The sequence below is a fragment of the Hemicordylus capensis genome, chromosome 4 (assembly GCF_027244095.1).
Source record: "Hemicordylus capensis ecotype Gifberg chromosome 4, rHemCap1.1.pri, whole genome shotgun sequence".
Classification (NCBI taxonomy): Eukaryota; Metazoa; Chordata; class Lepidosauria; order Squamata; family Cordylidae; genus Hemicordylus; species Hemicordylus capensis.
In genome coordinates, this window is record NC_069660.1 from 58,737,164 (window position 1) to 58,755,130 (window position 17,967).

The 17,967-nt window shown below is 41.6% G+C and overlaps 1 protein-coding gene across 6 annotated transcripts in view; it reads left to right on the forward strand.

The window, feature by feature from the left end:
- Positions 1-17,967, forward strand: part of ST7L (suppression of tumorigenicity 7 like) — a 106,476-nt gene that overhangs the window by 49,453 nt on the left and 39,056 nt on the right. For all 6 annotated transcript variants that reach the window (XR_008306026.1, XM_053244898.1, XM_053244899.1 and 3 more), the window contains 5 exons: positions 580-734; positions 1,769-1,866; positions 3,522-3,636; positions 6,226-6,298; positions 7,374-7,476. Coding sequence is in view for 5 of the 6 variants with exons in the window: in XM_053244898.1 (XP_053100873.1) it covers positions 580-734; positions 1,769-1,866; positions 3,522-3,636; positions 6,226-6,298; positions 7,374-7,476 (544 nt within the window). In the remaining variant the exon portion in view is untranslated. The remainder of the gene's footprint in view (positions 1-579; positions 735-1,768; positions 1,867-3,521; positions 3,637-6,225; positions 6,299-7,373; positions 7,477-17,967) is intronic.

Consider the following 17,967-nt stretch of genomic DNA (forward strand, 5'->3'; position numbering starts at 1 on the left):
CAGTGTCAACTCCTGGTGACCACAGACACATGTGGTTGTCTGGTAGAATACAGGAGGGGTTTACTATTGCCATCTGCCACGCAGTATGAGATGATGCCTTTCAGCATCTTCCTATATTGCTGCTGCCTGATATAGGTGTTTCCCGTAGTCTGGGAAACGTACCAGCGGGGATTCGAACCAGCAGCCTCTTGCTTCCTAGGCAGGTTACTTCCCCTCTGTGTCATTCTCGGTAAACTTTAAGAATGCTTTTTTAAAAGCGTAATTGATAGATTGATGACATTCAAGTTAGCTATGCTCCTGAGCAAAAACTGGAAATACTTATTGAATGGGAATAAAAAGTGCTTTACTTGACTGGGAAACTTCTGTATGTACTGCTGTAGTATAATTGTTTGCTAAATATCGTTTCTCATTGAATTTTATTAGGTATTAGCAATTTGTAAAGTATGTTCAGCTGATATATTGGATAAAATAGGATCAGTCATGTAACTAGGTCCATATTTAAAAAAAAAAGTTGTATGTCTGTGTTCCATCTGTACACCAGGTTTATTTTCTCTCATGCTGTTTTTCCCCCTTCTCCAGGTGTGCTACAGCATATGTTCTTCTGGCTGAGGAAGAAGCAACTACTATTGTCGATGCTGAGAAGTATTTTAAACAGGCTCTGAGAGCAGGAGAAAACATTTATAGAAAGTCTCAGCACTGCAGTTCCCAAAGCCCACAGCAAGAAGCACAGCTTAGTAAGAAACTATGCACAAATTTGTTTAAGATAAACAATATATCTGGGATTAATTTTATGGAAATCCCTAGCAGACGCATTCACTAGTTTTAATGCTAAAAGATGAAAACTTACATGAGCAAAAATCTCATGTTTGAATATGTGAACATATTCTTCATTTATATCTTAGTTGCACTTGAGCAGAAAGTGCTGAATGGGCTTTATCTGGCCAACACAACACAGTCCTATTTGTTAATTCTAATAAACTAGCTGCATTGTAATATTCCCTGCCATTCAGTCAAAGGAACTCCTATGGCAGCTAACCCAAAAGCCATACTATACATCACCATATATGATGGCTCTCAGACTACTAAATTGGATCATCTTAAAATGTTTTGATTTGTAGTCCATAGAAATGAAAAAACAATTTTCTTACTCTTATTGCATTGTGGCACAGTGTCTTAATTTGAGGCCACAAATAAGTGTTGAGCCTCCAGGACATGATTGCGATGGAGCAGCAAGTAGGTGCCAAGCTTGTTGTTCGCTTAATACATAGAGTTTCTGCTTCCACATGATCTCTGGAGTGAGTTTGAGAACTCCACTGTGCTTTGTGTTAGGTCTGTGTTTAGCACATTATATTGTGTTCCCCTAACAGAATATGTTAGCTTTTTGTTTTACAAATTCAAATAGAAACTTATTTACTGAAACAAATGTTTAGTGCTACTAAAGAATGGTTTCCATCTTTTATGGCTTTGTATAGTAGGACTATATCTAGATAAGGTTTTGCGCTATATGTATTCGCTCCACAAGCAAGCTCTAAAAGGGAAGAGAGAAGGGTTTTCTCTGTAGTTCAGTCCTGCTTTATAGAATGCTCTCTGCAAACAGATCCATACACTCTGCCTTTTGTAGAAGAGTTAGAACTAGTTTTTTCGTTGTTTTAAACAAACATATTAAAAGTCGTCCTCCAGCTGTGCTATTCTACTGTCTTAAATGCCTGAGCTAGGGGAAAGTATTAAACTTTAGATTCAACACTAAAGGGATTTCTTTTTTCTTTAGGAAGAGATACCAATGTACTGGTTTATGTGAAAAGACGACTAGCTATGTGTGCAAGGAAGCTTGGAAGAATTAAGGAAGCTGTAAAAATGATGAGAGATGTAAGTAATTTAGAAACCTAGGTTAATTGAGTTCTCTTTTTAACCGAGCTCCCAGAGTTACAATTAAATTGTAACTGAATTGGATAATGAATCTTGCATCTTGATTAGCTGTTTGTTTCTGTAAGCTAGTTTATTAGAAAAAGTATTATTTTTGATACTCTGTGTGTGGGTGTGAGAGAGAGAGAGACAGAGGCCATGCCACCTGCAGTCTATATAAGTTTTTAATGTATTTTAGGTGTTGCTTCTTGGTGACTGTCAGGCTTTTTGTACATGATATATTGGGTATGCTTGAGGTCTCTTCCCCACCCCCACTCTCAAAAACCCGTTCCTGATCACGGCCTTAATGAAACATTGGGCTGGTTCAGACATCATGCACAACCAAGGCTAACTCTTGGCTTCATATGCCTGTGTTGCACAAGTCAGAATAATTCTATTTCTGATTGTGGTTGGAAACATGCCAAGATCAGTTGTGACATCCAAATGATCCTGGCTTATTTTAATCAAAGTGCTTGAAATAAATCACAATGTGAACCCAACACCAAACCTTGGATTGTGATTTATTCCAAGCAATTTGGTTAGAAGAAACTAGGTTTGATCAGTTCATATGTCATAACTAATTCCAGCTTGTTTCCAACCACAATCAGAAGTAGGATTTTTCTAACTTGCATGTAGACAGGTGCGGGCAGAGCTTGAGTTTACAAGGTTGAGACACAGCATTTGGAGCCAAGGGTTTCTCTTGGCTCTGCATGATGTCTGAACCGATTCATTAGCTCACACAGCACCTTCTGGAGTTATTGCAATACATATCACAGAAATTGTACAAATCATGTTACTTGAATGCTTTCGTATTTCATAGTCTCAGATTTTTTTGGAGAAGGGCTTAAATCTTCCTCTTTCTTCTCTGTTGGTATGTCAGCTGGGTTCTCAGAAAACATCTATGTATTTTTAGTATGAGCCAGTAGAGGGCAGAGCTACACATTCAGCACCTTGTCTCTTGAAACTCTGGGAACTGTTACTCCTCTGCAAAGCAATATTATAAGGAAGTGATATGTAGAGCAGAAGCTATGTGTTTGGGAATCAATTAAGTGATCTCTCCTACCCAGTGCTTTCCACCTACAAATCATTCCATCCCAATATTACTTTGTAGAGGAGAAGCTGCACCCAAGGTTTCAAGATACATGGTAGAGGTGAAATGTGTAGTTCTACCCAGAAAGACTGGTATCCTTAAAAAAAAAAAAGAAGGGGGGGGGGGGTGTTGGAATTTTGAGGACCCAGACATCTTAGTTCTAGAAATGCTGGAATATGTTTCCAAGTAAAGTTGTAATCCTAGCCACAGTTATCTGAGGGAACGGGATGCCAGTTGCATCAGGAGAGAGTGCATTCCCTCAGCTCTTGCCTGTGGGCTTCCCAGAGGCATCTGGTATGCCATGGTGTGAAACAGGGATGCTGGACTAGATAGGCCTTGGGCCTGATCCAGCAGGACTGTTTTTATGTTCTGAATGAAACTTCTTGAAATTCAGTAGATGAGTATACATGATTCATCTAGTTATTCTCTTACAGCTTGACTATGCATTTGTATTCATAGGACCACATATACATAAGATTGGAGCTGTAATCTAATGAATGTTTTAACCCTTGCTGTCCTTGTTTTATAGTTAATGAAAGAGTTTCCTCTCCTAAGTGTATTGAATATCCATGAAAACCTTCTGGAGGCACTTCTGGAACTACAAGCTTATGCTGATGTCCAGGCAGTTCTAGCAAAGTATGATGGTAAGAACATATAAATGTCACTTTATGTGTTTAATGCAGAATCTGGTACTAGTGTGTTTAAGCCATTCATGAATAGCTTGGTCCCTTATGTAATGGGGAAGTGTCCTAGGATGCCCATGATTTGGGGACATTAACAGACGGTTGGAGACAGGCAAATAGATCATTCACATTAATCCACATGGACACTTCCTAAGTTTCTGTGACTTATCTTACCTTGACCCTTCTAAGATGACCTATTGTGTCTCATTAGCAGCTGTTATAAAGTAGCTGAAATAGCATCATATGCTCTACCACCATTCCCATATATGGCCAGAAATGTTTCTGTTACTTGTGCCTCCTAATAGTTCTGTAATATGGGGTGAACTAATACCATGCTCTATTTGTAGTACATCATTTTGGTCTGTTACAGTGTTAGATTATTAGCATGAGAATTGCTGTTCTCTCCAGCTTACCTTAAAACACATAGGAAAGCCTGGGCCTGTCATTAGAATAAACAATGAGAATGTACAATTGTGAACTTGTGAGATTTATTGGGTGCTGTACCCTTAAGGGGTGTGTATATTTGTTCCCTCAGCAGTTATAGAAAGTGAACTCTGTTGAATATACCAAATCATTTGTGTCAATCCTGTGGCCAAACAGCATATGTATAGCTCTCCCCTACACAGGATTTATTTCAGTAGCTAGCTGAAGTGGCTGGCTGATGCTGTGTGATTTATTTATTTATATTTATTACAAGCAATGGGTTGTAGCTGCATTGACTTCAGAAAACAATAGGATCTCTGAGGCAATCGATGTTCCCTCACATCTTGCTCGTCTGCACCTGTGCAGTAGCTTCATGGAAGAATCTCTAGCTCCAATAGGCACTCTCTGGCATTCTGAGGCACGAGGGAGCACACATTAAAATAGGCAGAAGGCCAGTAGTAGTTCCCTTTCAGTTCCTTCTCGTCCACCGTGCTTCCTGCAGTGCAAAGGTTCTTACTTCTTTTCCCTTGCTTCTTCCTGTGAAGAAAAAGTTAAAAAAATCTTTAGTTTAGTTTTGGCTTGACATGGGCTGTGTTTGACCATTTTCTTGGATCCTCCTTCTAGTTAGTTGTATTTTTTCCAGTTTTTGACTCTGACTGGCCTTCGACTGGCCTTCGACTGCCCGCTTGGATTTCCCTTCTAGTTAAAGACTGGTGCCCTCCCATTTTGACTCTACACTGTTTTAAAACTACACTTTTGTCTTTCCCCTTAAATTTGGTGACACTGGTGAAATCCTGCTTCTGACTCAGCCTGTCACTCACTTCACTATGGATTCTCTCAAATTTTTCAAACATTGTAAGTCCCACAGAGGGACCTTACTGTCCTCAGACAGGCATGATGACTGATACGTCTTGCGGAAAGCTACAACACCAGTAGCTGCAAAATCTGCCTTTCTTCCAACAAGCAGACCAGAAAGAGCAGAGAATTGATACTTAGAGCCACTCTATGAAAATGTATTTTGCCCCCCAGCCAAGCCACTGACATTGGCACCATTGGGATTGTTGACATCGACCCAATCAACATCAGGCTCCTCTAACACAATGAGGACTTTGCCTTTAAAAAGCCAGCATCAGTCAAAAAGCTCATACGAAAAAGAGTGGGGAAAAGTGGCGGTGGGTGGGCTGGCCGGAGGCCCAGCTGCTCTGTGCCTGGCCCAGCTAGTCTAGTGTAATAGTATAGTATCCATTAGATTGTACTATAGTACCCCAAAGAGGACAATATTGATTAGATTAAAAGAGGGAGAAAAATAAGACTGTTCCTGAAAAGACTCCTGATGGATGAGACATGCACCCACTGCTGAGGGCCCTTGAGCCAAGAAGGGTCATTAGGAGGGGATGCATGTGTCACCACCCACCCACCCCCGGTCAGGGGCTTTCCGGAAGGTACATGAAGTCTTTTACAGCCAGAGAAACAACATTGCAAACCACCTGGTTCCCTGGCTGTTAAAGGCTTCACATATCCAAGAGAGACAACTCATGTACATGCAAACTTGGTTCTTCTGAATGAAAAATGAATGATACAACATAAAGCCATTATAGATTATTTATTCATTTCCTAACATATGAAAATTGAAATAGATTTGTATCCCTATTTACCAGCCAAAACTTTGGCTTGAGACATTTAATGTACTTTGAAAAGCTCAGAAATAAGCTATAGACAATATGAGACCACATTCTAAAGTGCTGTCACATATATTTATAGCTGGGACGTTCTCTGTCTTCCTTCTCCTGCTTCAGCTTCAACAACAAAGCAAACATGTTTGGTTGTACATCTGAGTTGTGCAAGCTGTAAAGACCCCTTTCCTTGGGTGGATGCACATAAAACAGTCCCTTTTGGATCGTGGTTGTTCTATGCTCCCTGAACTTGTGTTGGCAAGTCTATATAAAGCATTAATCTTAAACATTTTGGGTAGAGCATATAAACTGAAAATCTCTTCTCCAAACTTGAGTTAAAGATGCATCTATTGTATAGATCCTCTGAAATGTAAATTGCTCTATTCATATGGAGTGAATTTTCTGAAATGTTTCTCACTTTAGGATCTAAAGACAACAATTTATTGTTCCATAGATATCAGCCTTCCAAAATCAGCTGCAATATGTTACACAGCAGCACTGTTAAAGGCCAGAGCTGTTTCAGACAGGTAAGTGAATATCTGAATTACAGATTAGTACAGTATCAAAACAGTCTTAAATTATAAATAAAACACTGGGTTATATTTAACCCATCCGAAAAGCGTTCTCATACACTCTGAAATGAGTTCTTCAGTATAATACAGTTCATACAATTCCTCAGTATGTGAAATTCGCTAGTAGTGAACTTTATATACAAAGTAAAGTGATCCTCTGACACTCAAATCTCTGGCCAGTGTGCAATGAGTTAGGAGACATGTGACCTCATCACATGCTGGTGCAGGATCTTGGTGTGCAGTAAAGCAGTCAGATGAGTCCCTCATTATTGTGAGCCTTGAAGGTTCATGACACACTTACTTCCTAGCTGTTGCCAAGTGCCAAGGTGCATAGGACTAGTATTTGAGTTATATCATCTTTCTGAAGTTTTCTTCACATAAACTAACCATATGGAGGCCCCTCAAAAGTACATGTGTGCTGTGGTTGCCCCATATGGCAAGCTGTTTGTCGCCACATGGTTTTCTCTGAGCTACTGCAAATTGGCAGTAGGACTGTGTTATCGTGGCATACATATCAATGTGTGGTGAGGGGGCAAAAATGCGTGCTGCTGCCATGTGGAACAGCTGGCATATGGATGTAATTTTAGACAGTCTCCATTTGGTTGCCAAGCTGTGCCCTGAATTGGGTAAAAGCATTTGGTTCTCCCATTTCTTTGAACTTGAGATGACAGTCTTCTGAATTTACAGTGATCTGTACTTTCTATGCATTCAATTAGAAAGCTGAGGAGATGTATTGTAGATGAATTTCTGCTTTGATGTAACCTTTAGTTTGGACTGGGCTTTCCTTAATGTCTTGCTTCAAAGTGCAGAATGCTTCACTTGTCCCCTAATCACATAATTTATGCCCGTGGCAGCTTTAACTCGGATTCAGTACTTTGTTAGATAGTGCTTTTGCTGTCAGGATATCGACCCAACTAACTGGAGCTCTTTCTCTTTAAGCTTTCTTCCTGATCTGATTAGTTTTTTAAAGCTAGATGATATTTTGCCTCATTTCTTGTGACTTATCAAGTGTTTTGGGGTGTTGCTGCAGATTCTCTCCAGAAACTGCCTCTAGAAGAGGACTTAGCACAGCTGAGATTAATGCTGTGGAAGCAATACACAGAGCTGTAGAATTTAATCCTCATGTTCCAAAGGTAAGTGCTTCCCCACCCCACCACCAGTGAGGCAAGTCAACAAAAACAATGTCCTGCTCTTGAGTTTAAACTGGAATGGCTTGGTTTTAAGCATTTCTCTATATAGGCCCTATTGAAGGTGTAACTGCACATTATGAGTAGATGAAAAACTCAAGTGTTCCCAATCTCAACCCTCTTTTTCTTGTGAGGCAAATGAACTGGCAGGCACTTGCAGGGAAGAATTGGGCAGGGGGCAAATGCCTTTTCCTGTGATAGTTTTGGATTATGTCTTTTCTTAAATAGGTTGTGAAACAGGAAGCAAAACCAGCTTGTGGGGGTGGGAAGCAATTGGGAAAACATTTTTTAGGAGGCATGGGGAGGAGTTGGACAGCTTCACCTGTTTTCCCCTACAAATGTCCTTTCTGTATATGTACTTCGGAGCTAAATTACATATTGTCTTTAAATGCTTAGCTTGGCGTTGTTTACGTGTTTCCCTTTTTCTATTTAAGATGGTTGTCAGTGGGTGCAGTTGGGACCATGACATAGCAGGGTTTAAGCCAGGGACATAGCAATAATTGAACAAGGTGGGACAAATGTTACAGGCATAGTGGGTGCCACGACTGAGTGACAGCTTGCTTTTCTTTTATACTTCCTTATAGTTCGGCAGTGAAGACACAGAATGAGGTAGAAGAAGTGGGGGGAGGGCAGAGGCCATCTTCACTTCTTGTCCTACAGCTCACTCTAACCTTGCTATGCCCCTGGCTTAGCCTTTGTCACTACTACACTGTGCTACTGATGAAAATCGCCTCCTGCCTCAGAGCTGTTTGCCATTTGCACCAATGGCAGCTTCTATTCCACAGCAAGTAGCTTCTGGGGAGGGGAGGTGGTTTTTCATTAGGGTTGCAGTGTGGGAGCAAAGGCTTAAACCTGTTGAAGTTATGGTAGCATAGAGTTCTGGCGCATAATACATGTTCCTGTTTTTCAGGACCTTTCCCCTGTGAATTCCATTTGAGTCATACTGAGGTCTGAGGAAACTTCTGTCTCAATACCCTGCATAAAAAGAGACTGTAGATGATTGTGACTAAAAACAAACACATACAGATACTTGGAAAAAAGAGAGGCAACAATGGCCAGCATTGTAGCAGTGGTCTTTGTACACACATTGTGTAAGGTTTATTCATCTAGCCACAAGTCTCATAGTAACATTGAAGTGTTTAAAATAATGTGGGTGCTGGTTTGCTGCTTAAATTCTTCCAACATAAGATAAAGCAGTGTGGTGCAAGCGTAGAGAGTGGTGGTGTTTAACAGAGGACTAAGAAACATTCTAGAGACTAGAGGAGAGCTGGGTCTGGGAGAGGAGAGCTGGGTCTGGGATAGGAGAGCTGGTCTTGGATATAAACCTATGTCCAAAATCAAAGACAGAAATGCATATTGGCTCACATAACTAACAAGTACAAATCACATTGTTATGTACTACTGGACTTTCGTCCTTGTTCCCGGAGAGGAGAGCTGGTCTTGTGGTAGCAAGCATGACTTGTCCCCATAGCTAAGCAGGGTCTGCCCTGGTTGCATATGAATGGTAGACTTGATGTGTGAGCACTGCAAGATATTCCCCTCGGGATGAAGCTGCTCTGGGAAGAGCAGAAGGTTTCAAGTTTCCTCCCTGGCTTCTCCAAGATAGGGCTGAGAGAGATTATTGCCTGCAACCTTGGAGAAGCCACTGCCAGTCCGTGAAGGCAATACTGAGCTAGATAGACCAATGGTCTGACTCAGTATATTGCAGTTTCCTATGTTCCACTAGCTGTTTGTTTTATAAAATAAAAATTATAGGTACTAGTATTCAAGATTACAAAATGAGCAGTTTAGTTGTTAATCTGTATGAAAATTATTTATCTATCTATATTATCAATTCTCTTAGCTAACTGTGGGGATGCGTGTCATTGCGACGGAACCCTCAAAAGGTCGTGCTAGAGTTCTGACCATTGTAATGGCTGCCAGCCTGGCTCAGCCCAGATAGGTGGCTGGGCCGCCAGGAGCAGCCTGGCAACGGCCGCGGTGGGGAGGTGGGCAGAAATGGAGGTGGCAGCCCAACCCAGGGAGGCAGCTGGGCCACCAGGAGGAGGAGGAGGCGGCGGTAGAGCTGCGCTGCCGAGTGCAGCCCGGCTAGGTGGGAGGCGGAGCTGCACCTGGCTGGAAAGGAAAGCACTGCCACCAGCTGGGGACGAAAGAGAACACGGCCATAGTGGGGAGGTGGCGGCAGCGGAAATGGCGGCGGCCCAGCCCGGGGGCAAGAAGCTGAGAATACTGGGGCAGAATGCGGGTGGGGGGAGGCCAGGAGAGACTGGGGCAGAAGGTGGGAGGGAGGGGGGAACTGCCAGCCCCAAAGAGTGCACAGATGCTCTGTGCAGGTTCAGCTAGTTTATCATATTGTCATATTTTCTCTACCACCTGACATGTGCATCCCTAGGCAGTGTACATAAGTTAAAATACCACAAATATAAAACATGATAAAATGATAAACAATTATGATATAAAACCAATTAAAATTAAAAGTCAGATAACATAGGTGCATCTTAAGGGTCTTTATAAAAACAGCTAGAGATGGAGAAACTCTGATTTTAACGGGGAGTACATTCCAGAGCCCCAGGGCAGCCACAGAGAAGGCCCAGTCCTGAAGATTTCCAGAAGATTTTAATAGGTGAGTGGGTTCATGACGAAGGAGGTGCTTTCTTAAATACCCTGGACCCAAGCTGTTAAGGGCTTTATAGGTAATACCCAGCACTTTGTATTTCACTCGGAAACATATTGGCAGCCAGATCAGTGTGTTATGGTCTCTTTGGGTTGTCCCAAAGATCAACCTGGCTGCCGCATTCTGCACCAACTGTAGTTTCTGGACTATGTACAAAGGCATCCCCATGTAAAATATATTACAGTAATCAAGCCTGGAGGTTACCAGCATATGTACCACTGTTTTAAGGTCATTTTTCTCCAGAAATGGGAGTAGCTGACTTAGTAGCAGCAGCTGATAAAAAGCGCCCCTGGCCATTGCCTCAACTTGAGAGAACAGAGATTGTTTTGGATCCAGGAGCACTCACAAGCTACATACCTGTTCTTTCTGGGGAAATGTAACGGGCAGATCTAAACCATCTTGCGACTTCTGATCCCTCCCAGTCAGTACCTCCATCTTATTTGGATTCAACTTCAGTGTATCCCACATCCAGCCCATTACCGCCTCAAGGCAGGGATTTAGGGAAGTTCTGATGAAGCTGATTGGGAGAAATAGTTGTCATCAGCATATTGATAACACCCTGCACCAAATCTCCTGATGATCTCTCCCAGCAGTTTCATATATGTGCTGAAAAGCACTGGAGATGGTACGGAGCCTTGTGGAATTCAATACATTAACTTCCACTTTGCAGAGCAACAGTCTCCAAGTGACACCATCTGGAATCTGTCAGGGAGGTTTCAGTGCCACCCAATCACAACTCGCTTGGGTGATCCAGGATACCATCGTCAATGGTATCAAAAGCTGCTGAGAGATCCAAAAGGATCAACGAAGTCACAGTCCCTCTATCAATACCCAATTGAAGATCATCCACTAGGCCAACCAAGGCAGGCTCGACCCCTAACCTGTCCAAAAGCCAGTTTCAAATGGATCTAGATAACCTGTTTCCTCCAAGACTTGCCTGGAGCTAAGAAGCCACCACCCTCACAATCACCTTGCCCAACCATGGAAGATTGGAGACAGGTCAAGTGGTCTCTCTAATTTTTCTCATCTCTGTGAGGAATGAGTTTTGTTCTGGGCGGCCTGAGTACAAAAGATTTTATCTGTAACAAAAAAAGTAATTTAAAATGTCACAGCAGGTGATTGAAGGTTCCAAATTTGAGCTCAAGAGAGGGCGGGGCACATACTACCCCTCTCGCAACCCTAGACAACTAATCTAGATGTGAATTTGTGGAAGCAATGTGGGCAGAGAAGAGCTGCTTCTTTGCCACCTGCACTGCCAGAACATATGTGCTCTGTGTTGTGATCTGTTGGATTCATGCTGAGTTTTCCTCCACTTTCTTTCTTTATCAATCATATTTTTATACCGCCTGATACATAGATCTCTAGGTGGTGTACAAAATTTAAAATATTTAAAAGTCACAAATTAAAATACATGACAATAAAAAACAATAGAATAAAATAATTATTAGAACAAGTTTTTAAAATTATTTAATTTCTAATTAAAAGCCTGAGAAAACAGTCTTGATGTTTTTCCTGACAACAGAGAAGGAGATGCTCTTATTTCAGTCATCTAGTCTGACTCTAGGCATCTAGCTTGCTGCTTCAGATCCTGTAATTCTTCTGAATACCACGGTGCTAATTTTGAAGCAGGTCAGAGAGGATGCTGAGCAATTGTATCAAGTGCTCTAGTGAGTTCATCGTTCCATGTTTGCACCAGAGCATTGACAAACTCATCAGCAGAGCCAACTCGAAAGCGTTCCAAGGCTTCTTGGAATCCTATTGGTCCGCACACCTTCTTGGGTGGACCAGCCTAAGAGGCCCTTAACCCCTGCAAAGGTGGGTTGCAGCTGCAAATCCTACCTTAACCAGGCAGTTGTCTGTCTATGACAATAGGGAAATAACAGGAGTCCCCACCCACTGAACACCACCCTGATAAGAGCAAAAGACCAAATTGAGTGTGTGACCATCATGCATTGGTCCCGAGACCACTTGGGATAGGCCCATAATTGTCATGGCTGCTATGAACTTCTGAGTCACTGCAGACAGCCCAGTCGCAAAGTGAACATTGAAGTCTGCCGCTATCAACAGCCTGTGTGACTCCAGTGCCAACTCTGCAACCAGGTCTGTCAGTTCATTTAGGAACTCTTGGGCAGCGGGATGATAGGTACACCAACAGGTCCCTAGGCTTTGGTACATACATTCAATACAGGCCAATTCCCTGACAGGGATCCTGGTAAGTGAGATGGTATTCTTGTAGATCACAGCCACCCCATCTCCCTGCCCACATCCTCTCACCTGCTTCACTACAGAGAGGATCTCACCGGGACAAGCTGGGACCACTAGCTTCTCCCGACCAGGTATCCAATGCATACCAATTGTCCTTAACAATCAAACCATTAATGATCTCCATTTTATTTTGGACCAACCTGGCATTACAAAGTAGGAAGGTGAAGTTCTGTGGGTGATTGGCACTGCTCCCCAAAGTCAAAGAGCTTGCAGGCTAGCTGGAAGGAGAAACAGCTGTTGAGTTTCTAGTTTCCCTTCCCCTAGTAGTCCGTCCATCCTTTTTTCTTACTAGTTGGGTGAGTTATCTTTTTCACCAGCTTTCTTTAGGGTTTGATGGCTTTGAGCTCATTGCTTTCTATCTCTGAGTTGCTGCTGTTATTCCCCCCCCCCCGCCTGAAGCTATACTGTGTTTTTTAAAAGAAATTTGTGGTGTTGTAAAAAGGTTGATAGAGTTTGTAAGGCACCTTAGGGCCCTTCTCTGATGAAAAGGTGTTATATTAGTATATAAAGTATTTCTTCCTTCATAATACCTAGCACATACTGTGACAAGTTCTGCCTTTGCCAGCTGCCTTGGAGCTCCTGAGGCAGTGATAAGGTTGGTGTGATAAGAAATCTTGGATCTTCTGCTATTATTATTATTATTATTAATAATAATAATTCAATTTCTATACCGCCCTTCCAAAAATGGCTCAGGGCAGTTTACAAAGAGAGATAAACAAATAAGATGGCTCCCTGTCCCCAAAGGGCTCACATTCTAAAAAGAAACATAAGACACACACCAGCAACAGTCACTGGAAGTACTATGCTGGGGGTGGATAGGGCCAGTTACTCTCCCCCTGCTAAATAAAGAGAATCACCACGGTAAAAGGTGCCTCTTTGCCCACTTAGCAGGGGTTAATAGATTGGGCATTACTCTTTCAGCCAGGCTCTACCTTTTACACAAAGAGAAAGGAAAGTTGTCATGTGTTAGCACACCCAGTGATCTCAGTGTAGATGCTTGTCTTGGAAGGATTAGTTTTTCATCCTGTTATGGAAGCATTTTGACTAATTTTCCAACTTAATCAGAGTGATGAGAAGCCCAGAGCTGGGGTTGGTCAGTCAAGAAAAATAATTTGAGCTTGTTCAAATATAACTAACAAAAACAAAGAGCTTCTAGGTTGGTGACACTTTTTCATAAAGGTCTAAGGCAAAATGAGCTCAAGGAATCAATTTAAGATCTTTTGGATATGGATTCCAGAAAAGTTGTTGTTGTTGATGGCACAATGATCTGCACTGTTGGCTTTTAAATCCTCAGCCAGTATGAATGGGTGAGCATGTAGCCCATGGAGCTGTTACCATTGCTTTGATTTCCAAGTAAATGTGGGGCAAGTTGACACTATATGCATGAGTCAGAATAGAAACACTGGGGTGGGAAAAATGAAGAGGTACAGTGCAGCTAATACTCCTAAAGTTTGCTCACTTCCTTAGGGAAACCCACCTACAGCTATGAGAACCATGAGAACAGAACAACTAGCCAGGAAAAAATGATCCTATCAGCATTATTTTTTAACAGTTTCATCTTTAGACAGTCAGAACTATAGCATATCGTACATAGAATTAATTTTAAAATAATGTATCTGGCGAGTTCTTATTGTTTTTTTCAATGAGAACAATTCTTAATGGAGTAGTTTTTGTTTAATGGGAAGTGAAAGCTTTTTCTAAATAGCTGAAATTTAGGATTTTGTCCAGTTGAAAACTAGATGTACCAGATAAGTCAGATAATAAGAAACAGATGGGTTCTCAGAATAATATTTGTGCTTTAGTCTCATCCTTTTGTTTGTAACTATGGTTATTCCAATGAACCTGTATACCATTCTGTATACACTGCTTAATCCTTCCCTGCATGGGCACAATATCTTCATGTGGCAGAATCCCTATGGTGCAAACAGAGCCATGTTTCCCTTGAAGAGGAGAACATACTTAGGGAATACCTCCCTTCCTCCTCTGGGGCCCAACCCTGAGATGCTTTAAAAATAGGCTTACCTCACTATCTGCAGACTCCCTGACTGCAGTTTCATGTATCTGCAATCAGGTAATGGACACCTGATCTTGGCATACCTGGGGAGAAAACTAGCAAAAAAGGGGTTAATTCCATGTATCTGCAAGTTGGGGGTTGCCAGAAATGACCTCGGAGGTCATTTCTGGTCGCCATTTTATGGCTAATTTGTAAAACAAAAAACCTGCAGTTTCTTGCTGAATTGGGGGGACTTTTGCACTTGCGGGGAGCATCCTTGGACTCCTGATGGCCCACAGAGCACAGTAGGGCACTTTATTTGGACCATTTTCATGTTGGGGAGGCCATGTTATTTTTTTGGTTTGAGAACCTAACCCCTGCTATACCATAGACTCAATAACTCATTATCTGTACTTGCGTTACCCATGGTAATGTGCGGGAATGGAACTCCCGTGGATAATGAGGTATTCCTGTATTCTTTAGTGAGGAATTCCTCTAGTTTTGCCGTCCTCCTAAGTTTGCCTGGTTGCTTTTTGAAACAGCAAGACTTTAAAAGCCTAGAGCAGCATTTCTTCCATTTTAAAATGTCTTGGGAGGAGTTGGAAGGTGGACCAATATGACTTGCTGACAATGCTGAAGGGACTCCTAATCCCACACAGCTGTGATCCAGGAGCATTGAAAGTACTGCACTGAGTACTTTCTCACTGGCTCCAGGACACAGACATTCCTAGGTAGAAAGACTCCAGAGCAATGATCTGGGAGAAAGCAGCAGACATAGTAGTGTGCATGGGCACCAAAATGTACATGGGCCCATGCAGTAGGCTGGTGCCCAAGTAGTAGGCTGCCACAACCAGTTTTGAATCTGCCCCTAATGCAAGAATATCAAACAGGAGGAACCTTACTGGAGGGTCTAAGACTGCTATCTTCACAGGAGAGCTCGCTCTGCACACTGAATTTTTAGAATGGGTCCAGTGGATGGTGATCTAGGAGCTGCAAGCCAGAATGCCCAAGTTCTAGCAGGGACACACTAGAAGTCTCATATTTCACTTCAGCCTTTTCCAATCCTCTTCTAATTTAAGGGGCAGGTCCTGCCAGTGCTGCCACAAGACGAGCTGTGGGATATGCAGGCAGCTTTGCTCACTCTTCCACCAAACAGGGTGGAATTTCAGTTCTCTCCCCACCCCCCCAGATTATTTAGATCACACAGACATGAATCCTCTTGACTGGCCCAGCTCTCTGAAGGCTCTGTCACAGGAGAGACAGATGTTGACAAGTGGAAACAGTCTACCATCAACCATTGGATTCTGGAGATGGCAGAGAAAGGCAATGCCCTAGTGGTGAATTGTGTTGTGCAAGTCCTTGATTTAGCAGAGTGGTGGTGGGACTGAATGGAGATATGGAAGGAACGCTTGGACTTCATTTTGCCTATGAAAGTTCCTCCATAGGCACCGAACCTGGTTATGGAAGGATCGGACCCATAAGGTGTATGGAAGAACAGTTTCTATTATTAAAGGGAGAGAATATTCTGTGTAGTAGTTTACTGTACTGTATATGCCATTAAGCAATAATAAAGACCCAGTTACAGATATGTCATATATCTGTTTGTGCAATATCAAACCTCCTTCATAATCATGGAAATGAGAGAATTCTTTACACATTCCCATACAAGGTTATTTCAACAAGGTAGCAGTGTTGAACTTTCTCAAATACAGTTACTAGTGGTATTGTATTGTCTAACTTTAAGAGAGCGTCTTGTTCGTTATGAGCCCCACTGCCCATTGAAGTCATTTGAGGAGGTCCGTCTCCAGTTACTGCCAACTCATCTGGTGGCTACAGAGACGGGTCTTCTTGGTTGCTGCCCCGAGATTGTGGAATGTGCTCCCTACTAAGATACGATCCTCCCCATCTCTGCTAACTTTTAAAAAACATCTGAAAACCCATCTTCTCACCAAACCTTTCTCAGCTTTTAAAAATTTGTTGGTTTTAATTTGTGGTTGATTTTAAATTGTTGAATTTTTTAAACTTTTTATATGTGTTTTAATTGTTTTCTGTTAACCACTCAGAGATGAAAGTTTGGGCAGTATATAAATTTGATTGAATAAATACTTTAGATGTGAGAGCTGACATATTCCTTTTTTTAAAAAAAAAAGTGTTTCACTGGAAATAGACAAATGCAAAGGCATTTGAACTCCCCTTTAATGCTTGTGTTAGCTGTGACAGAGTAGCTTTAAAACGTGGGCTGTTTGAATTCTGATTTTAGTGAGACTTGCTCTCCTGGTAATTCTGGGTAGTTTTAGGATAGTGGCATATGTAGATATCACATCAGGTTGTCAAGTCTGAACTTTTCTTTTTAAATTGTGCCCCTCAGTCTTATAAAATTTGTTTATCTTCAGTAAAAGCTCTTAAAGTGGCCTATAGCTAAGAAGCCAACTAAAAAAAAATATTTAAACTGTTGAATTTAATTCAGAGATTATTGTAGCTGTGCAGCAGCTGCCATAGATATGTTTGCATGTTTGGTTATTGATATGGTTGTTATAACATAATATCTTCAGTCAGTGCACTAGGATGATGATCATGTTGCAGTTTACACCATGTAGTTTGATGAATTCATGTGACGAAGATGAAGTGGAGCCCTGACCATATTCAGTTGTTACTCCTTAATGCCACTCTAAAGTGTATGGTCTCAAGCATTCCGTCACCGCAAGGACAGATCCTAATGGCTTGAGGCGTTTTATTATACCTGCCCACTCTAAAGTGTGAATCAGACCTGAGGAAAAACTGATGGGTCTACATGGATATAATACAGATATGATGACAGAACAGTTTTATTGCAGCATAATTATCAATACCAATAGTGAAAGTAGAAGCCCACAAATGTGAAAAAACCCTGCACTTTGCCCCTATACAATACCAAGCCTGCCTGGCTTTTCTCATATCTAGGAAGGTCCCTTTGTATACATTGCAGTTTTCTGTTTTTTAAAAATTGGTTGTAAGTGATTTTTATTGTGGCAATCTATATGCTTTTAAATTTTTATATTGCATTTCAGCTGTTGGGAACTGCCCTGGCAGTATAAAATTTGTTTAAAATAAACAAATAGGCAAAAGTTAAATTAAAAGCATTCATGAGGTCAGTTAAATGGGATACCCTGAAGCATAAAGTTTGTAAGTGGATGACATTGTATAAATATCACTATCCTTTCCATTGTGTTTGCAAGGTAGCCTTTAAAATTTCATTTCCATGTCTTCTCTTTAGACAAAACGTATAACAATTAAAGCCTTCCCACAGCTTTAGTAAAAACCGGTATTTCCAGAATGAGAGACTTCTTTCCCCTAAATGAGTACGTATAATTGGAACCTCAACCAGCTCTACACATTCCTGATGCTGATGATATATGGCCCTTGCAGTCTTGATAGTGGTAGGATGGCTTATCCGTAGACCTAATCCTCCTCTGATAATCAGGGTGTCCAAATGGTTTGTGCCTTGAAGGTCTGAATTTATCCATCC